Source organism: Piliocolobus tephrosceles, chromosome 5, assembly GCF_002776525.5.
Source record: "Piliocolobus tephrosceles isolate RC106 chromosome 5, ASM277652v3, whole genome shotgun sequence".
NCBI lineage: Eukaryota > Metazoa > Chordata > Mammalia > Primates > Cercopithecidae > Piliocolobus > Piliocolobus tephrosceles.
The window spans coordinates 84,783,626-84,806,438 of NC_045438.1; the positions used below are offsets into that span (position 1 = coordinate 84,783,626).

General features: G+C 38.4%; 1 protein-coding gene across 2 annotated transcripts in view; it reads left to right on the forward strand.

Annotated features, from left to right (window-relative positions):
* Positions 1–22,813, forward strand: part of RARS2 (arginyl-tRNA synthetase 2, mitochondrial) — a 74,339-nt gene that overhangs the window by 33,616 nt on the left and 17,910 nt on the right. For both annotated transcript variants that reach the window (XM_023205251.2, XM_023205252.2), the window contains 4 exons: positions 99–196; positions 4,972–5,027; positions 8,019–8,102; positions 13,103–13,179. In XM_023205251.2, coding sequence (XP_023061019.1) covers positions 99–196; positions 4,972–5,027; positions 8,019–8,102; positions 13,103–13,179 — 315 coding nt within the window. The remainder of the gene's footprint in view (positions 1–98; positions 197–4,971; positions 5,028–8,018; positions 8,103–13,102; positions 13,180–22,813) is intronic.

Sequence of the window (22,813 nt, forward strand, 5' to 3'; positions counted from 1 at the left end):
ATTAGAATGAACAAATTGGCAATATGTAATTCTCAGCAACAGAATAATTAAAAGCATTGTAATTTTTGTTCATTAAATTACACTCCTTTAATTTTCAGACAGTGCTACAACAAGTAATTGAAGATGGCTCAAAATATGGATTAAAAAGTGAACTTTTCTCTGGTCTTCCCCAGAAGAAGATTGTGGTTGAATTCAGGTGAGGGTGCACCCCTTTTATGTGTTGCTTAATCAGGTTGACTAGGCAGAGGAGTGTTATTACCATCATCATTTGGGGTCTTAATAAATAACATATGGAGAACTTGAAAACCAGTGCAGTTATATTATTTCTTGAAATCACAGTGAATCAATCATTGAACTATGAATAAAAACATATTTTTGGACCTCTAAAAAATGTCTAATAATAAAATTTTTTTTTTTTTTTTTTTTTTAGTATTAACAGTTCCTTTTTTGGAAGAAGTAGTTATTCACTTTAATAGACTCTTAAGGCAGAGGTAATGGTTACTGCCGTATTAGGAATTTTAAAGTGGCCAGGCATGGTGGCTCAGCCTGTAATCCTAGCACTTTGGAAGGCAAGGTGGGAGGATCACTTGAGGCCAAGAGTTCGAGACCAGCCTGGGCAACATAGTGAGACCCCACCTCTTAAAAAAAAAATAGAAAAAGTAGTTGTACATGGTGTCACACTCCCGTAGTGACAGCTACTTGGGAGGCTGAGGAGGAAAGATGGCTTGAGCCTAGGAATTCAAGGTTACAGTGAGCTGGGATTGTCACTGCACTCTAGCTCAGGTGAGACACACCAAGACCCTGTGTCAAAAAAAATTTTTTTAAATAATTTGATTACCAGAGAAACAAGTCTTTTAGTATTTGTAATAAATGTATTTTTTAATTACCAGAAAAATAGCTTGAAGTTTTAATGTGCCTCTAAATAGTCCTCATAGAACTTTCTAACATGCTGTCAGTATAACTGTCTGGTATTTGGACTGTTGGAGGTAACCAAGAGAGAAAAGGGAACACTAAAAACTAATACTTTCATTGTACAGCTGGCAGACTGACAACCGTAGGAAATTATCAGAGATGTTGCATTTGTCTTCCTAAAGCTGAAGAACAGTCTTGATGAACTGTTTTTCTACTTAGAAAGATAGAACTTGCTAAGAGCCTTTTGTCTTCTTAAGTATTTATGTCTGTGGAAGATTTTTTTTTTTTTTTTTTGAGACGGAGTCTGGCTCTGTCGCCCAGGCTGGGGTGCAGTGGCCAGATCTCAGCTCACTGCAAGCTCCGCCTCCTGGGTTTATGCCATTCTCCTGCCTCAGCCTCCCGAGTAGCTGGAACTATAGGCGCCCGCCACCTCGCCTGGCTAGTTTTTTGTATTTTTTAGTAGAGACGGGGTTTCACTGTGTCCACCAGGATGGTCTCGATCTCCTGACCTCGTGATCCGCCCGTCTTGGCCTCCCAAAGTGCTGAGATTACAGGCTTGAGCCACCGCGCCTGGCCGTCTGTGGAAGATTTTAAAAAAATCGATATGGGAAGTATTAATGTTTACTAACTCATTATTGCAGTTTATGGTAATAGCCTTTAAACTTAGTTATGATTAGCACCTGTACAGTCAGTGAAAGAGCGGGTTTTACACATGTGTACTGTCTCTGCCACTCACTTGTCTTCTTAAAAAAGACAGACCCTCTAAGACCAAACTCATGAATTTATGATAAGGACCAATTACTGAGTAAGCTTCTGCTCCTATGGAGTAGACACTTATGAATGACTCTTGTACTGCAGTACACCACAATTATGATATTTAAAGTTGAGTTTAAATATTTGTTGCATCACAAAGAGTAGAGGGACTTCCTACAGTCATCCTCATACCACAGAGGAACTACACTAAGGCCATCTCTTAAGGAAATTTGCCTGTTTTATCTCCTCTTGAATAAGAAACCACTGCAAACCTTAATGTAGGGATTGTTAAACCTCAGCCCATAAGCAACATCCAGTTTGCCCCTTTTGTTTTTGCAAATAAAATTTTGTTGGAACACAGCCATGCACATTTGTTTACATCATCTACATTGGCTGCTTTCATATTGCAATGGCAGTTGAACAGAGCAGAGCTGAGTTGAATAGTTGTGACAGATCAGATGGTCCAAAAGCCTATTAAAGTATTTACTATTTGGCTCTTTAGGAAAAAGAATTGCCGGCTTCTGATTAGTGTCTTAAAACAACATCCATTTTGGTACTTATGACACCATGTATGAGGAAATGGGGGGAGAGGAGTATTTCAGGCCAGTGGTTCTTCTATTTGCCTGAGGTCATTTATGTAACTGTGGTCATCTGGAAACTCTTGGGGCTAGAAATCAAAAGTGGCTCATTTACTTCTCTGGCCAGGCATCTGTCTCTCCCACCACATTGTTTCTCCAACAGGGTAGCAAGACCTCTTTACAGAGGTACTCAAGGCTCTAAGATAGTGAAAACATCTAATCTTGGAACAGGCATGGTATCATCAGTTTTGTCACTTTCTGCTGATGAAAGCAAGTCACAAGATCACCCCAGATTCAAGGGGAGAAAAATAGAGTACATCTCTTAATGGTGAGAGAAGCAAAGAATTTGTGATCATCTTTGATTATTTTCATTCATGTCTTTAAATTAATGGACATACTGCTTTCTTCACTTGGGAGGCACTTCATTACCATATTACTCTTAAACCCCTTTCAATTACCTAACCGGCAAGTAAAGGAAAATCAATAGGGAGGCAATATATTACCTGTTGCCATGCATTCATCCTTTTAAGTAATGCCATTATAAGTTTCCTAAAACTTGAAAAGTTGCCACCATTACTTACCTTCTTTTGCATTTTTTTTTTCCACCTTCACCATCCTTTTACTCCAACTAAGCTCTAGAAATACTGTGGCATCAGTCTTCCTTACTCATTGATTTCCTGGCTTTCCTCTTAAGTTTTGGTTTCCCATATACTGCTCCTTTTTGTTTATGCTTTTAAGAAGTATCTAAAAATAACCTGTTCTATGCAAGTTGTATTCTGTAGGCTTTTTGTATGGCAGTTAATTTGCTTATGGATTTGCTTCTCTTAGCCTTTTTCTAAAGCAGTTAAGGAAGGCTGGAATTTAAATGAGTGTCTGAATGCTGTTGAAGGCAGAGCCTGTCTCTCTCCTAGCAGCCATCTTTGCTCTCTGACAGTTTACATGTGGCACTGTTGTGAGACCATTGCTTCTCTCTCCCTTAGAGGTTTTCCAGATGCTGCAGTTCTTGCTGTTGTGATTTCAAAGTAGAGACAAAATAGGTGGAGACAGAATCAAAATTGATAGAGAACATTATTCTTGGATTTCTTCTGAAAATGAGAGAGATAGGAGAAGAGAATTTTTAAAATATGCATGCATGTCGTAGGACCAAGTTTTTAAATCGTAGTACTCTGAAGGGTATATAACAAGGCTTTGGAGACAAACCAGAATTAAGCTCTAGTTTTACCACTTTTAACCAACTATGTTCAATTTTTTTAATAATTGATAATATAAAAGATAATTTATCTTTTTTTAATATTGAAAAACTTATGAAATTTTCAAACCTTCACAAAACAGGGAACAGTATAATTAACCCCCATATGTTCGTTACACATATTTAAGAGTCATCAAGATATTGCCACATTTGCTTCATTATCTCTCTTTGTTGTCCCAGTTCCCTCATCTGTAAAATAAAAGTTAAGAGTACCTTACCTCACAGCACATACGAGTATTAGATGAGTTAATACACGTAAAGTATATGCAGCTGTGCCTGTCAGGTAGTGAGTGCTGTGGAAGCATTTGCGATGTTAAATGATTGATTACAACTTCTTGAGCACACACGGGAGTGATAAATGTGTTGATTGGGAATTTGGAGTGGTGAGTTACATTCCAATTGTTAGAGGTTTTATGCATAATTATTTTTCCTTTTTTTGTTTTGTTTTTAATTTTACAGACAGTCTCACTCTGTCACCTAGGCTGAAGTGCAATCATCATAGTTCACTGTAACTTTGAACTCCTGGGCCCAAGCTATCCTCCTGCTTTAGCCTTCCATGTAGCTAGGACTACAAGCATGCACCACCACACCCTACTAATTTATTTTAATTATTTTTATTTTTATTTTTTTGAGACAGAGTTTTGCTCTTGTCACCCAGGCTAGAGGGCAATGAATGTCGTGATCTCGGCTCACTGCAACCTCCGCCTCCCAGGTTCAAGCCATTCTCCTGCCTCAGCCTCCCAAATAGCTGGGATTACAGTCATGCACCACCACACCCTGCTAATTTTTTGTATTTTTAGTGAAGTAAGGGTTTCACCATGTTGATCAGGATGGTCTAGAACTCCTGGCCTCAAGTGATCCATCCTTCTCGGCCTAAGAAAGTGCTGGGATTACAGGTGTGAGCCACCGCACCCATCTACCTGACTAGTTTTTTGAAAAAAAATTCTGTAGAGACAGTGTCTTGATATGTTGCCCAGGCTAGTCTCAAACCCCTGGCCTCAAGCAGTCTTCCCACCTCAGCCTCTCAAAGTGCTGAGAGTACAGGCGTGAACCATTGTGCTGGGGGTATTTTTACATTTTTAAATTTTGATTTCTGATACAGTAAATAGTAGCAGATATTACCTATATGAAAAATATTTCTTTGAGGCCCTCTGATTTTTAAGAGGGTAAAGGATTTGCACTAAACTTAGTAATTTGTGTTGGTTTTATCAATCCTTAAATGTATCCACTTCCTAAGTATACCACTTACGTGAATGCTATTAGTTCAGGAGTCACAGGATCAATTTCATTAACATAATGTCAAAATTTTGAGTTCTAATTTATCTTTGCTGTAAATTTTTGACTTTTAACTTATCTTTGCCCTAATACCAAAGGCTATATACTCCACAGTTTTGTCAAAGTATGGAGGCATGACCTAGTTGATTCTTAGAAGTCTTAGTTCTTAGAATAGAGAAATAACTTCTCCCTTTTTTTTTGCAGTTCACCTAATGTTGCCAAAAAATTTCATGTTGGACATTTGCGTTCTACCATCATAGGTAAGTGTTTAGTTTCACATAAAATACTAAACGTGCCTTTGAGGAAGTATTTGATAGTTCAATTTAATGGTTTAATGCTTAAATAACAAAAGAACAAAAAACAAAAAGTTTAAATTTATATGAGCCTCATGCTAATTCAATATTACATGAAATGGACAACATTGGTTAATAACGATAGAAACAATTCATTTCAAAACCAAAGATTCACTGAGAAACTAATTTTAACTGTTATGATTTTTAACTTTCTAAAAGTAAGTATAAATATGGAGAAGACCTCAAAGATACAAAAGTAAAAATAGTTACGTGGGGATATATAACCCTTCAAATTTTTTTGCTCATATATTTTGTGGGGTTTTTTTGTTGCCCAGGGCGGAGTGCAGTGGTGCAATCTCAGCTCAGTGCAACCTCTGTCTCCCAGGTTCAAAAGATTCTCCTGCCTCAACCTCCCAAGTAGCTGCGATTACAGGCATGCGCCACCACGCCTGGCTAATTTTTGTATTTTTAGTAGAGACAGGGTTTCACCATGTTGCCCGGGCTGGTCTCGAACTCCTGACCTCAAGTGATCTGCCCACCTCGACCTCTCAAAGTGCTGGGATTACAGGCGTGAGCCACTACGCTCTGCCTATTCATATATTTTGTTTATATAAAATACATAACAATTTTTGTCAAAATTATATAGTGCAAATAACAATTTTTGTTAAAAATTCACTTCAGTCATGTGAGCACTTAGTAGAATATTCAAGACTGGAAATTAGAACAAGACTATTTCTGGCCGGGCGCAGTGGCTCACACCTGTAGTCCCAGCACTTTGGGAGGCCAAAGTAGGCAGATCATTTAAGGTCAGGAGTTCGAGACCAGCCTGGCCAACATGGCAAAAACCCCATCTTTACTAAAAATACAAAAAATCAGCCAGTGTGGTGGTGTGCACCTGTCATGGCTGAGGTGGGAGAATTGCCTGAACCCGGGAGGCAGAGGTTGCGGTGAGCTGCACACCACTGCACTGCAGCCTGGGCGACAGCTGGATTCTGTCTCAAAAAACAACAAAAAAAGTCTATTTCAATAAATAGAGATTACTATGTTATACTTCATAGTTGTAATGCTTCAGTGTATAATTAACAATTTTCATTTATTTAACACGTGTCATGCAGCAGGTGAATTTAAAAACTGAAATTAAAATTATATAATATTGGAATTGGAAGGGACTTTGGAGTCTATCTCAATCTAATCTCACTTCCAATGTAGAAATCTGTCCTATTGCATGCTTAAGAGAAAGTTGTTTAACCTGTGCTTCAATACTTTTCAGAATTGGAGAAATTAGTACTTGTGGCATAGATTGTTGTGGGGTCAGCTCTCATTGTTCTTGGGCAGCATTTTAAGAGAAGAAATGACAGGACTTGATGAAAAAGTGTAAGAAATATACAATATAAGAAAAGCTATGTGAGTAAGTCAAAAGTATAGGAGTGAGTAAATGATGGGTAGGGTATGATAAAGTTGTTTTCACAGTTGAGGGAAATATTTGGACCAGTTAGAGATAATAGTTGAGAACTTACCATGCTGTGTCTTCATGTATTATATAATTCAATTTTATAACAACCCAGTTTGGTAAATACTATTAACTCTGGTTTATGGATGAAGAAATTCAGCTACCAAAAGTAGCTTTCCCAAGATTCTGAAGTATTGTAGCCAGGATTTGAAATTAGGCAGTCTAATTCCAGAAGTCTAGGTTCAGACATTTAATTGGATTTGTGATATAATAAGGGGCTAAGAAAAAAAAATAAGAATATGCTATCTTTGTACCAGCTGGAAAAACTGGGGTTCCAATTGCTGGGAGTTTACAGATTGGGAAAGTCTAGAAGTAGGGAAGCTGGAAAAGAAGATAGCTGCAGTAGTTTAAGACAGGTATGGATATTGGTGAGGGTTTATTTGCAAAAAACTAAATCCATTCTTAGTGAAGGCAGGAGAGGATTTATTATAGGATATTGAATAGTTTACAAAGTTGTTGGGAGGGCTGCAGAAGCTTTGGGTTAAGCTGACGTAAATAACTCCCAAAACTGCACTATAGAACTTTGTCATCAAGGGAGCTCTTGCCTCTTCTGCAGTCACTTCCACTGCTGTAGAACCATGCTGCCACTGCCGTGGTCAAGAAAATGCCACTACTCCTGCCATGCCATCTAGAATCCATACAGTCTTAAGAGGCAGCCCCATATACTTTCAGTTTCTTTGGTGGCCATCATGGAATACTAAGACCTCTGTTCATGGTGTCACATAAAAACAAAGCCTCCACAACTGTGCTTGTCATAAAAAAAATAGAAGTAACTCCCCTTCTAAATCTTACACAGACTGTATCTGATTGCCCAAACCTAGAAGACTTCTGGAACTCTAATAAAAAGAGACTCTGGGAATTGTACTTTTTAGGTTTTCAGCCTCAGCAGTAGATGAGAGCACAAAAGAAGGAAAGCGGAATAGATGTTGAGTGTGAAACCAGCATCAGCAGTATGGGAAAGTGAAGGCTTTAAGATTATTACATGCTGTTAGGGAGCAGGCATGCAGAGGGTAGATGTTAGTGATTAAAAGGAGATAGAATGAGCTATTTAGAAAACACAAAAAGGGAAAATACAGCAGTGAGGCTTCGGTTCTTAGGACACAGACAAATATATTTCTTGTTAATTACTGGGATTTTTTTTTCTCTCCTTGAAATTGACTAGAATAGCAATTACTCTAATGTGTTCTAAAATCCTATTAATGATGTTGATGAAAATTCTGTTACTGTGAAATGTGAGATTCTTTGGAATAACTGCCCTACAAGTAATTTCCTACTCCCTTTCCATAACATATATGAAAACACAATGGTGAATATTTTGGTAAAAAACAGTGAGTTGGTAAATTTTGTGAAAAGAATTTTTTACTTATGCTTTGATAATAAAGAAGTACATGGTTCTTATGTCAAAAATGGATAACAAGAATGAGAAACTATACTTTATTGATTACTAGGAAATTTTATAGCAAATCTCAAAGAAGCTTTAGGACATCAAGTAATAAGAATAAATTACCTTGGCGATTGGGGCATGCAGTTTGGTAAGTACGTTTGAGATTTTGTTTTTCATTTTATTGTAAATTTCAATTTTTAAAAACTTTGATCTTCTGGACGGAATATAGGCAGAATCCCGTTGGATGAAGTAGTATGTCCTACCTATTTTTTTTTCCTAATGGCTTTTTTGCATAAAATCTTCTATTTACTTGAGTAATTCTCACCACATAAGTTACCTTTGGGGAAGGTAACTTCACACATTCAAAGAAGACCTGGGCCAGGCATGGTATTTCACTCCTGTAATGGCCAACATTTTGGGAGGCCAAGACGGGTGGATCACTTGAGCCCAGGAGTTTGAGACCAGCCTGAGCAACATGGTGAAACCCTGTCTTTACAAAATACAAAAAAATTAGCCGGACATGGTGGCATGCCCTTGTATTCCTAGCTACTCGGAAGGCTGAGGTAAGAGGATCGTGTTAGCCCAGGAGGTCAAGGCTGCAGTCCACTGAACTCCAGTGTGGGTGGCAGAGCAGGACCCTGTCTAAAAAAACAAAACCCCAGAGTAAGACCTGATGTAAGCTTTTGTGGTTTTAATAAAGAGGAATTGCCTGCTTTTATTAGTTAAATGTAGAAGTGACTATACAGGGCAGAAGTAAGTCTAACTGTGTACACCGTTCTCAACCACAGCCCTGCCATTTTTCAATCTAAGGACATCCAGCCTCCCTGGGCCATCCTACATGAAGTAGGATCCACTATTATACCATAGCCAGTGGCCCAGAAGATAAGCAAAGGGTGATACTTTGGCTTCCCCTTTAACTGTACAGTGAGGGGCAGGAGTGGGGTGGGGAAAGTCCAGAAGGAAAAGAGAAAAAGAGAGGAGTGCGATCCAAACAGTTAAGTACTACCGCAAATTATCTTTCATATAATGAGTTTACTCAGAACCATTCCTAACTCACGTAAACCAGTAATCAAGGTGTGAGAGGGCAAGGTAAATGAAGTTGTTATGGTAGTGAAAGACGGGGTAGATTGTGAGATACAAACTTTTTTTTTTTAATACTTTTTTTTTTTTAATACTTCAAGTTCTAGGGTACATGTGCACAACGTGCAGGTTTGTTACGTATGTATGTATACATGTGCCATGTTGATGTGCTGCACCCGTTAACTCGTCATTTACATTAGGTATATCTCCTAATGCTATCCCTCCCCCCTCCCCCCTCCCCACAATAGGACCTGGTGTGTGATGCTTCCCTTCCTGTCTCCAAGTGATCTCATTGTTCAGTTGCCACCTGTGAGTGAGAACATGCGGTATTTGGTTTTCTGTTCTTGCGATAATTTGCTGAGAATGATGGTTTCCAGCTGCATCCATGTCCCTACAAAGGACACGAACTCATCCTTTTTTATGGCTGCATAGTATTCCATGGTGTATATGTGCCACATTTTCTTAATCCAGTCTGTCACTAATGGACATTTGGGTTGATTCCAAGTCTTTGCTATTGTGAATAGTGCCACAATAAACATACATGTGCATGTGTCTTTATAGCAGCGTGACTTATAATCCTTTGGGTATATCTCCAGTAATGGGATGGCTGGGTCAAATAGTATTTCTAGTTCTAGATCCTTGAGGAATAGCCACACTGTTTTCCACAATGGTTGAACTAGTTTACAGTCCCACCAACAGTGTAAAAGTGTTCCTGTTTCTCCACATCCTCTCCAGCACCTGTTGTTTCCTGATTTTTTAATGATTGCCATTCTTACTGGTGTGAGATGGTATCTCATTGTGGTTTTGATTTGCATTTCTCTGATGGTGAGTGATGATGAGCATTTTTTCATGTGTCTGTTGGCTGTATGAATGTCTTCTTTTGAGAAGTGTCTGTTCATATCCTTTGCCCACTTTTTGATGGGGTTGTTTTTTTCTTGTAAATTTGATTGAGTTCTTTATAGGTTCTGGATATTAGCCCTTTGTCAGATGAGTAGATTGCAAACATTTTCTCCCATTCTGTAGGTTGCCTGTTCACTCTGATGGTAGTTGCTTTTGCTGTGCAGAAGCTCTTTAGTTTAATTAGATCCCGTTTGTCAATTTTGGCTTTTGTTGCCGTTGTTTTTGGTGTTTTAGACATGAAGTCCTTGCCCATGCCTATGTCCTGAATGGTATTACCTAGATTTTCTTCTAGGGTTTTTATGGTTTGAGGTCTAACATTTAAGTCTCTAATCCATCTTGAATTAATTTTCGTATAAGGAGTAAGGAAAGGATCCAGTTTCAGCTTTCTACTTATGGCTAGCCAATTTTCCCAGCACCATTTATTAAATAGGGAATCCTTTCCCCATTTCTTGTTTTTGTCAGGTTTGTCAAAGATCAGATGGCTATAGATGTGTGGTATTATTTCTGAGGGTTCTGTTCTGTTCCATTAGTCTGTATCTGTTTTGGTACCAGTACCATGCTGTTTTGGTTACTGTAGCCTTGTAGTATAGTTTGAAGTCAGGTAGCGTGATGCCTCCAGCTTTGTTCTTTTGGCTTAGGATTGTGTGAAACACAAACTTTAAGAACATCTCTGGTGTTACTGCCGTGTATATTTTAAGAAACATCTCTAGTATCATTTCTATAAAGCATTCTCGACACACAGACACACCCTTGCCTATCTTCTCACATCACCAATTTCCTAGTATCCAGCTCTACTCAAATACGGTAAGCCTCCTGTCTTATATTCTTATTTGTGTGCTTCCCTGCCCTACTGAGGCATGTTCCTTGAAGGCGTGAACTTACTTTTATATCTACAATGCTTGGCACGTAAGAAGCACTCTAAGAAGAGTAGACGTTGAATCTGTTAATAGTACCTTTACTATTCACTGTGGAAGAATCAGAATACTTACCCTGAATTTAGAAAATCAACCTGTAGTTCACAACAGCTGGTAGTCAGAGGGCTAGGCCCTAGGCTCAATAGTCAGACTTAATGGATGGCACTGATTTTTATTAGTTTGACCAATTTAGACATTTCACAGGCATTAGCAAATATGTGATTAGGGTATCCATTACATTTTAGCTGCAGGATTTCATTATAGCAGTTTTTCTCTAAAGGACTGCTATGGTTAATGATCTGTCAACATTTCCATTATAACCATCATTGTTAAAGAATAATTTTGCTGTTTCAGCTACTTCCATTTGAAAGTTGGCAGTTTCTAAGCACAGAATTAGTTTTTGAAAACGTATTAGGCTGAATGTTAAATGGAATTGGCCTTTACTTTTCCCATTTTTGTGTTTTGGAACACTGAGCATCTTTCCACACACTGCTTCAGCCACCCTGAATCATAATCACATTTGCTCTTGCTTGAAAGTGAATAGAGCTGGCCGGGCGCGGTGGCTCAAGCCTGTAATCCCAGCACTTTGGGAGGCCGAGACGGGCGGATCACGAGGTCAGGAGATCGAGACCATCCTGGCTAACATGGTGAAACCCCGTCTCTACTAAAAAATACAAAAAACTAGCCGGGCGACGTGGCGGGCCCCTGTCGTCCCAGCTACTTGGGAGGCTGAGGCAGGAGAATGGCGTAAACCCAGGAGGTGGAGCTTGCAGTGAGCTGAGATCCGGCCACTGCACTCCAGCCTGGGCGGCAGAGCGAGACTCCGTCTCAAAAAAAAAAAAAAAAAACAAGAAAGTGAATAGACTCCGTCTCAAAAAAAAAAAAAAAAAAGAAAGTGAATAGAGCTTCAGTCATCCTTCTTGTTCCTAAGTTCCAGAGTATTGTATATTCCTGTCTCCTGTGTTCAGTCACGTCCTACTTACTACTGAACCTTGTATAGAAAAATGTATATCAGTAAAGCCCTTTAGATCTGAAGCTTGGTAATTGATATAGAAATAATTTTTTTTTCTTTCCGAGATGGAGTCTTGCTCTGTCACCCAGGCTGGCGTGCAGTGGCACCATCTCAGCTCACTGCAACCTCTGCCTCCCAGGTTCAAGTGATTCTCCTGTCTCAGCCTCCCAAGTAGCTGGGATCACAGGCATGCACCACCATGCCAGGCTAATTTTGTTTTTTTGTTGTTTTGTTTTTTTTGAGACAAAATTTCGCTTTTGTTGCCCAGGCTGGAGTGCAATGGCGCGATCTCAGCTCACTGCAGCCTCCGCCTGCCAGGTTCAAGCGATTCTCCTGTCTCACCCTCCCTAGTAGCTGGGATTACAGGCATATGAGCCACTGCACGCAGCCATAAATTGGTTTTTAAAATAATAAAACTAATGTTCCTCTTACCCCAGACTGCATAAATCCTTTCAAACGGAAATTATGATCATCTTTATGCAGAATATCTTGAGTCTACATACTCCCAGACTGTACTAGGAATTTTAATTTGTAGTTTACCAACCTCAGTTTTTGGTTTTTTTTTTTTTTTTCTTAAGGTACAAATTAACACTATCCCTGAACTCTGAATTTATCATCAAAGACTGAAAAATTATACACGGTCAAATTTAAGATTTTTGTTGCTTGGCTACCTTGAACCTGAGAAATAATGAAGGATGTTCCAAGTTTTACCTTTTGCTGTTTTCCTCCAATTATTTGTTTAAGAACTGATATAACAACAAAACCGTTGCTGTCTTCACATTAATGCCTACAAGTTTAAAAAGAAAGTTTGAAAACACTTTCCATCAGTTTTTTTTTTTTTTTTTGTAAGTTTTGAGTGCCTAGTGTCTAGCATCATGATGTCACTTCAACAGAGTAGCTGCATAATAAATGTTTATTTTGTAATGTCTGCTAGGGTGATGTTTGGCACTGTTAGTACAAAGATAAATTAGTCCAGACTCTACCTTTGATGAGCTCATAACCTATTGGTTTCTGTGAACTTAATTTCAGTGATCTGTTCAGTATGTTGAATTTATGATTAAATATATTGAATTTGACTTGTGTCAGTTTATGGGGTCATAGAAGGTAAAAGTGTGTTTTGTAATAGTTCTCAGGATACATAATATGACAGGTTGCTCTTTTTATAGAATTATGCATAGTCCGGTCATGCCTATTCTCTATTGTTCAACTTGATAATTTTTCATATACGGATTATCATGGTAGGTCTTCTGGGAACTGGCTTCCAACTGTTTGGCTATGAGGAAAAACTGCAGTCCAATCCTCTACAGCATCTCTTTGAAGTAAGTTGGCAAGAAAACATTTCAAAATTTTTTCAGAGTACTGTGTAGCTTAGTAACATATATTTAATCCCAGAGGTTTATTTTTATTTATTTTGAGACAGGGTCTTGCTCTGTTGCCCAGGCTGGAGTGCAGTGGTGCAATCTCAGCTCACTGCAACCTCTGCCTCCTGGGTTCAAGAGATTCTCATGCCTCAGCCTCCCAAGTTGCTGGGATTACAGACGTGTGCCACCATACCCAGCTAATTTTTGTATTTTTAGTAGAGATGGGGTTTCTCCATGTTGGCCAGGCAGGTCTCAAACTCCTGACTCAGGTAATCCACCCACCTTGGCCTCCCAAACTGCTGGGATTACAGGCATGAGTCACCATGCCCAGCCTCCAGAGGTTTAAAAAATATGTTATTTAAAACAAGGAACCAAAACGTAGTTGAAAATGTTGCTTTTGGCTGGGCACAGTGACTCACACCTGCATCCCAGCACTTTGGGAGGCCAAGGCAGGAGGATTGCTTGACACCAGGAATTCAAAACCAGTTTGGGCAGCATAATGAGACCTGGCCTCTACAGAGTAATAAAATATTAGCCAGGCACAGTGGCCTGTTCCTGTAGTCCTAGTTACTTGGGAGACTGACTGAGGCAGGAGGATTGCTTGACCCCAGGAGTTTAAGGCTACAGTAGTCATGACACTGCACTCCAGCCTGGACAACAGAGCAAGACCCTGTCTCAGAAAGAAAGAAAATGTTGCACTTATTTTACTAGGTTATTTTTATTTCCTAATCTAAGATTTTTTAAATGCTCTTTTAGTTGATTTGGGACAGTAATTCTTCAGGTATAGAATCTTTTTAGAATAAACATGTAAGATAATGATTCAACACAGAAATTTCTCAATTTTCTGCCAGTTAATATGTACTACAGCTATTTTCATGGTAATAGCTGTATATCAATTAGACTTGAAAAATGAATATTTTTGTTCTTTTTCTGGTGTGGGGAATGGCATGTCTATTTCTCTCTGAAATTGTGTGTGCTTTTCCCATTTACATCTTTCACCTCATTTTCCTGGCTTTTGTCCAATGTGAATTTCTGTCTACTCTATTTCATTTAGTCCCTTGGATACTTTGCTTCTTTATCTTAATTCTTCCTGAAGTTTATTAATAAAGTCCTTCCTGTCCAAACAATCTCCAGGGATGTGTTTCCTTTTCGTTGTCCTTGTTGTTACCTCTGCCATTTCTGGGCCTCGCAGTGGAAACACAGATACAAAGTCAGCCATATTGGTGACAGATCAGGGGATCAGACTAAAGATGTTCTGCTTGTGTGTGAGGAAGAGCACTTGCAAAAATAATGCTTTACTTCTCCAGCTTAAGCCACACAGAGTGCTTCATCATTTTCCTTTCTGTTACGTGATTTTTCCCCTGCAGCTGGCTTTGCAGTTAAATTGAACAAAAACGTACTCCAGTTTTTTGTGTTTTTTTGTTGTTGTTTTTTTTTTTTTTTTTTCTGAGGAGCCTCACACTGTTGCCCAGGCTGGAGTGCAGTGCCGCAATCTTGGCTCACTGAACCTTCACCTCCTGGGTTGAAGCAGTTCTTCTGTCTCAGCCTCAGAAGTAGCTGGGATTACAGGTGCCCACCACCACGCCAAGCTAAATTTTTTTGTGTTTTTTTGTAGAGATGATGTTTCACTATGTTGGCCAGGCTGGTCTTGAACCCCTGATTTCGTGATCCGCCCGCCTTGGCCTCCCAAACTGCTGGGATTACAGGTGTGAGCCACCGCACCCAGCCCATATTCCAGTTCTTAAAGACCTTTAAAGGTTTGCCATTTTCCCGAGTCCATGCCAATACTGCACTCTAAATGACTGCATTTTGATTTATCATGTTAACCAAAAGATTTCTCCTCTCTTTCCCATTAAGAGTTTTATTGATAGGCAGGAATTTAAAAATTAATAATTCTTCATGGTTGTCTATAAATAAAGCATGTTCCCTTAGTGCCTGGAGTTTTTACTGTATTTATTTATTTATTTTTACACTTGAATAATTTTACCTCAAGCTTAACCTTGCGTGAGATCCAGGCCCAAAGATGTTATATGTAAAAATGTTTATTTAAAAATAGAATGCTTGTTCCCCAGTGCCACAAAGAAATAGCACTTGAGCATAAATTTAATTCTCTCAGCAAGGCCATTTTTACTCTGCAGAAAGGGTACACTCGCCAGTAGTTTTGCCACGAGAGTACACCGAACAAAGGAGACAGGGTCGTTTATAAATTGATACGTCCACCCTACTGCTGTGTCCAGTTTCCATTGGCTGGAATGGGACCTCACATTCTGTATTTGTCGCAATTGGCTAGCAACTTAGAACTTTTCAAAAGAGGCAAAGGCAGGGGAGAACAAAGGAGGAAGTTACTTGTGGAATGCTGAGAAAGGTAAAAACACCTCCAAATAAGGAAGAGGAACAGGCTATCACCTAATGCTTGCTTGGACCATTGTAAGCATGCCAGGGTAGATATTTAGACTAAATTGTGGGAGCTAAGAACACAAAGTACATTGATTTCTTTATTATGACTAGCAGATATTTAAGAATGTTAGCACAGGTGTTTGAATACATTTTACTTCTAAGAGAAGTCACTATTTGTTCTTAATTAGACAGGGAGGAAAGTGTCTTTGAAGATGAACCTCTACTTCACTTTTTACGCAGAGACACCCCATGATGCAGAAAATACACATACCTGCTTGGAGACCTTGTGTCATTGATTTAAGAGTGCAGCATGACATGTGAGAGTTACTCTTTTTATCTTTCTTCTGCCCCACCTCAAAAGATTTTGTTTAATCTTGCAAATAGTAAACCTTTGTCTTCTATGACATTTTATTTTTATCATTTATTTATTTAAGACAGGATCTTCCTCTGTTGCCCAGCCTGGAATATAGTGGCACAATCACGGCTCACTGCAGCCTTGACCTCCCAGGCTCAGGTGGTGGTTCTCCCACCTCAGCAACCCAAGTAGCTGGGACTACAGGCAGACATCAGCACACCCAACTAATTTTTTTATTTTTGATTATTTGTAGAGACAGGGTCTCCCTATGTTGCCCAGGCTGGTCTCGAACTCCTGGGCTCAAGCAATCCTCTACCTCAAACTCCCAAAGTGCTGGGATTATAGGTGTGAGCCACCACATCCAGCCTATTTCATTTTTTAAATAGCAATAGGGTCTTGCCATGTTGTCCAGGCAAGTCTCAAACTCCTGGCTTCAAGTGATCCTCCCACCTCAAACTCCCAAAGTATTGGGATTACAGGCATGAGCCACTGTGCCTGGCCCTATATAGGTATAGGTTTTGTGGGGATTTTTCGCCATTTTGTGGAGGCGAAGTCTCACTATGTTGCCGAGGCTGTACAATATTTTAAATATTTCAGGAAAATTTGTTTTCAAACTCCATGGAAACCTAAGAGTATATTTCTTTCTATGCGGTTTAATATAATTTCCTGCCTTTAGAGACTCAAAAATAGTGGAAGATCAACATCTGTGTTAGAGGTCATTTACTGATGAGTACACTTATAGAAGGCCTAAGGGCAACAAGGTACTTCTGTGAATAACTAAAAAGTCGAATAATAATTGTGTTGCCTTCATTAGTGTTCTTTTGCCTAATAGATTCACCAGGAAACTGCATTTAAAGACAAAAGAAGGCAAGTCAGATACACCCACTTTGCTATTTGTAACAGACGACAAGACCATTACTCACTTGCTCTTTTCCTTCTCCTTTTGCAGGACAGAAAACATGCAAAGCCTAAAATGGCATCCTACAGGTTATTATATCTTTATGCGAATTTTGTAGACTCAGTTTGCATTTTAAAATTACATTTGTCACTTTGGATTATTTTCAAAAACAACTGTTAGCATAAATGAGGAATTTTTTTGAGCTTTAAACAAATGTTAATAAATGATGATGTTATTCTGTTTCTAAAAGAAAATAGTGTAGGTGGTAATACAGAGGCTCTGCCACATGATTATTTCTGGTCACCAGAATAGGTGACCAGAAAGTCAGAAATAGTGATTCTAAGCTTGGAAAGTGCTTGGTGTATTGGTAAATAATGTTGGTTGATATTCGAAGGAAAACTTTAAGACGATCTGCATTTACTCTTTCTTATTTGTGAAAATCTGTTTTCTCAAAGCTTTGGTCGAACACTTGTTTTTTTCCTTATCGAGTTATAGTTAGTAGTGAGTTCTCTGAGAGGAAGGACCATGTCTTCGTTATCTTCCTTATCCACAACCCTAAATACTATGGCTTGCAGTAAATGCCTGAATGAATTTGCTCTTACAGTTCTCTTTTGCCCCCTTCTCTAATTATATGTAAGTTGTGGAATATAAAATGTATTGTTCATCCAGGAAATAAATAACTATTATAGGATACACTAATTACCATTTGTCAGAATTTAACTTACTTTGTTAACACAGTTTACTGCAGAGGAAACCACGGGCCAAACCCAGGATTCTGACACAGGTAGTCTGGCTCCTGAGTGCTCTATGCGGTGAATGCCCACACACCCCCACTATAGAATGGCTTTATGAGCCTTTGATTTCCATTGGTTTAATTATGTATATAGAATTTTCCTATCTTTCATCCCCTGAGTTGCTATACCGGGGACACAATTTGTAGTTGAGTTTTGGCACTTTCAACCTTCTGGCATATTTGTTTGACTTTGGCAGAGGCCATCCAGTAGCAGAGTTTATGGCCTGCCTTCCTCTAAATTGCACTATGATCAGTATTCTCTAAATTGCACTATAATCACTATTAGTATATTCAGTTTCTCAGCTAGCTTGGAAATGATATTATATGATAGTTGCAGAATTTCTTTGATGAAAATGTTTAACACCCACAGTCATTTATTGCATTTCCATTTTGGTGCATATGTTTCACTACTGGTTTTTCTCTGTACCTTATAGCATTTTTTCCCCATGACATCTAGCTGTTTTGTATATGGACCTAGGATTTTGTTGGCCAGCATTTGAAACTTTAATTATTCTAATTTTTTTTTTTTCAGTTACAAAGCAGGGAAGTAGTTTTGTTTAGTTCCCTCTTACCTTGTGAATTGGCTGTTAAATAACTAATTTTTTTTTATTTAGAATTCACATTAGTGATTCAGGAAAATATTTGCAGTAAGCTTTAGACAATATATCAAAAAGCCTTTCCATTTAATTGGTAAGTAATTTCTTTTTTTTTCGTGATGGAGTCTTGTTCTGTTGCCCAGGCTGGAGTATAGTGGTGCGATCTCAGCTCACTGCAACCTCTGCCTCCCGGGTTCAAATGATTCTCCTGCCTCAGCCTCCCGAGTAGCTGGGATTACAGGCGCGCACCACCATGCCCAGCTAATTTTTTTGTATTTTTGCTAGAGACGGGGTTTCACCACGTTGGCCAGGCTGGTCTCAAACTCATGACCTTGTGATCTGCCCACTTTGGCCTCCCAAAATGCTGGGATTACAGGTGTGAGCCACCACGCCCAGGCAAAAAGTAATTTCTTATGGTGAAAGTTAACAAGTATTAAATCTGAATCATGGATATGTGGGTGTCATCATTTACTTTTACCTATTTTAATAATACTTTTAAAGGTAACTTATCAGGCTTGCTTTTAGATTTACATTATTTGAATGGACTTTAATATCCAACCAGATCTCTAAGCATATTAACCACTTTTTTTGCTACAGAAGGTTTTATTAATAGAACTTGACTCATTGCATATTGCCTATTAATATGACTTTTGTAACCATAGTCATTCTTATGAAATGTAAGGGCAGCCTCTTATAAGAGATAAATGTCATGCCAATAAAATATGCATTAGCCTGTATCCTAGACATTAAAAAAGGTTACATAGGCCAGGTACAGTGTGCAATCCTAGCACTTTGGGAGGCTGAGGCGGGTGGATTGCCTGAGCTCAGGAGTTTGAGACCAGCCTGGGCAACATGGCAAACCCCATCTCTACTAAAACAAAAATACAAATAATTAGCTGGGCGTGGTGGTGCATGCTTGTAATCCCAGCTACTCAGGAGGCTGAAGATGAGAATCACTTGAACCCAGGAGGTGGAGGTTGCAGTGAGCTGAGATCACACTACTGCACTCCAGCCTGGACAACAGAGCGAGACTCTGTCTCAAAAAAAAAAAAAAGTTACATAATAACACAAGTAGTATAAATTTTTTCAGTTCAAAATGGCCTTCAAAAGTTCTATTTCAGTATTTCTACCTTAACCCTTTCTAACAGGATTTAAGGTAATTACAGTGATGGGCATTTAATAAAAGAAAAATAGAAAGTCAGGGGTTAATGTATCACTAGGTAATATTACATAATAGTTTTGACCCTGAGCTTCCCCATGTCAGTAGGCAAAAAAAGTATTTAAAAAAATAGGACAAGATCAAAGCACCAATTCAATGAGTGATAATGTTTACTTCCTCTCATTTTTTAAAACATAGAATTAGTATCTATTCCTCAAGAGACAATGTTTTTCCTAACTTTAGAGTCTCCAATTTCTCAACTTTAAGTAAATAATTCAAGACTAAATTCTTGTCACATGTAGGGATATTTATGCAGTTGAAGTTTTTATTTTATGAAAAATTACGTTCAATATTTCATCATTTAAGTTACATTTCTTTTTCCAGGGAATGTTACTGTTATGGCTAGTATTAATTTTGTTCCTTAATAACATTTATATGTAAGAAATAGTTTTTAAATTATAAGTGTAAGAAAATCTGATTCCTGCCATCACTTTTGAGAGTAGTAAGAGTCAGTGTAAGTCATTGTTAAGAATTTCCCACCTCCCAAATCACGCAAAGTTCCCCAGGCTCTTATGTGCCTCCTAGGACAGTCCTAGAGGACTCTTGTCTTCAGTGCACACTGGTCTCTTATATGTTTAGTATCCCAGCCTATATGATGCTTGGAGGCATGCAGCTCTTCTTGTGTGACAGACATTAGCTGGTGGTCCTTGCCCTGTCCACAGGCCTAGAGACCAGGTCGCTAGGTACACACACCGTGAATCATTTCCCACTGTGGGCCTGCCTGCACCATCCCACTTCCTAGCTTCTGCTCCTCCTGGAAGTCTTCCCCATCTCCTCCCCATTCTAGGCAATTCTCCTTTCCTCTATCCTGGCAATTTCTCCACTTGGCCATTGTTTCTTGCTGTCCCTTCCCAACACTGCTTGCTTTTCTACCCTCTCTCTGCTTGTTTGGGACAACACTACAGTGTCTCATTGTCCTCTTAGTCTTCCTCTTAGAATGAGTTTTGACATACCTAGCAAGGACAAAGTACACATGAATAGCTCCGTAAATATCTGACACCATTGAAATGTGCAAAAAATACTTCTGTCAGCATGAGAAATGTTAACGTTTATTAGGTGCTAGTGTGTGGTGCTCTACAAGGAGTTAATAATTATCATCCCTGAATAAAGATATAAGATATAATGAATGTGGTTATGTATATACACAGAGTAAAAGTAAGAGATTCCAAGTATGAAAAGATGAATGGAAGGTGAAATGCAGTTCATATACTACTAATAATGTATTAAGGAGGAGAAATTTGATAACTCATAAATTAGCTCAAATTAGTTATTTTTTTCCCTACCACATTCTGGCTTTATTGTTAACTGTTTGCAATATTGATATATTCAGTTTTAATTATGTGAACTCATTTGAATGTCTTTAATTTTTCATTTCACATTAGGAATCAACTAGCAGCTAAGAAATTTCTGATCAAGGCATGAAACAGCATTAAACAGTGAAGTTGTTTGTTCAAATTATAATCCTGATTATTTTTACATACTCTTTTCTAAACAGCGAGGTAAAAATTCAATGCATTTTAAGATGGCAAATATATTAAAACAGGGTCTGTGGTTTCTAAGTTTTGCTAACCATCCTTAGCAGTTGTCAGTATTTCTAAGACAAGCATGGCTATAAGTGGGGTTAGAGCCCCCATCAAGGAGTTGAACTGTGCCCATGTGGCTAATGGTATTCTAGGATCAAATTTAAAGGGATAAGAAAGGTTTATCCTACTACTTTTAATTTTCGTGCTTAGTTCTTTATATTTGGGCAGATCAGCCCAAGAGCTTACTATAATTATCTCAGTTAAATTCAAAATAAATTTTTATGCTTTTTGGCAGGCCCAATATCTAGAAATAGGGAAAAGGGAATAATTTTTTTAAGGAAGTGTAAGACATTTAGTTTATTCCCTAATGGAAACACAACTGGTTTTTGTGTTTTCTTTTAAAAGAAAAATTGTGTTTCCATCCTCAAAAACTTTACTAAGCCATGCTGTCTTATTATCAAGCCCAAATTTAAAATTGCCTTTTTATCTCTTTGTGTCTAAATCTAGCCTTAAAAGCAAGATATCTTCAAAATGCGTACTTTCCAAGGGTAAAAAAGCTTCATACTAACTGTATAGTTTTATATTGTGCATTTATAGGTATATTGGGAAGTGCTTATTAAAGCTCTTCTCTTTGATAGTGTCAGTTGATTTTCACTAATGTTTGTTTTATAACTACATATTGCAGAAATACTAAGAATATTCACATGTTTTAAGGGCTTTTTGATTTAATTATTTTTATTTTTTAAGAAAGAGAAGATTCTGGTGAAGTTTTTTCTAAAATAGTCCTACAGTAGCTTGAATGCATAATAGATTTTTAAATGTTTGGTTATTTGAGTTTAAAGTCCTAGATTTAAAAACAAAAAAACTTCACCGTGGAGAAAGGCTTTATGAAAAAAAAAAAAAGTCTTTTGTGAAAATAAGGACATTTTGCATATGTTTGCTTATAACTTGTGTGCACATGTACATGTGTGTGAGATAGAATCGAAAACCATTTGTGAATATATATTTATGTTTTTAACATCTGTATACTGGACTGTTAAGCAGTTGGCAATGGCTGGGTCATTCAAAAATCAAGAAGTCTGCAGTTTATTATCTTATGGGGACCCTCTTTGTTTTCCCATACCTTACCAAAATCTTCTTTGTTTTCTAACTGACATTGTACATATTATTCTGGACTTACTAATAGGACCATGTAAACGTCACCTTTTTATGATATGTGTCAAGTATCCCAAGGCCACCCCTCTCCCCAGTTCAGTGATTCACTTGGAGGACTCCCAGAACTCAGCATAGTCTTACTTGTGGCTATGATTTATTACAGTGAAGGGATACAAAGCCAAATCGCAGAGGGAAAAGGCACATATGGGGTAAAGTCCAGAGGAAACCAGACTTTCCAAACTCCCAGATTTTCCCAGTGGAGTCACACAAGGTGCACATACTTCTAGCAGCAGATTTTGAGAGTACATGTGAAATGTCTGCTGGTAAAGTTCATTAGATACCCTATGTCCAAGGTTTTTGTTGAGAGTTGGTCATGTAGGTACCCTCTGCTTAGAATGTCCTAAATCCCAGACTCCCAGAAGGAAAGCAGAAGTTCAGCCTAAGCTGTATTGTTGGCACACACAGTTTAGGCACAGTGACCACTTTTATCAGTTAAGTTGGTGGAAACACTCCCAAAAATCTAAGTTAATAGATGCCAGCCAGTGGCCAACCTTGCAAGCAGGATGTTTTAAATATAATAGTATCAGGCCTGCTATGTTAACTCTTTTCTAGGGGGGAAAAAAAGGTAATTTTAACTTTTATTTAGCAGTATTTAT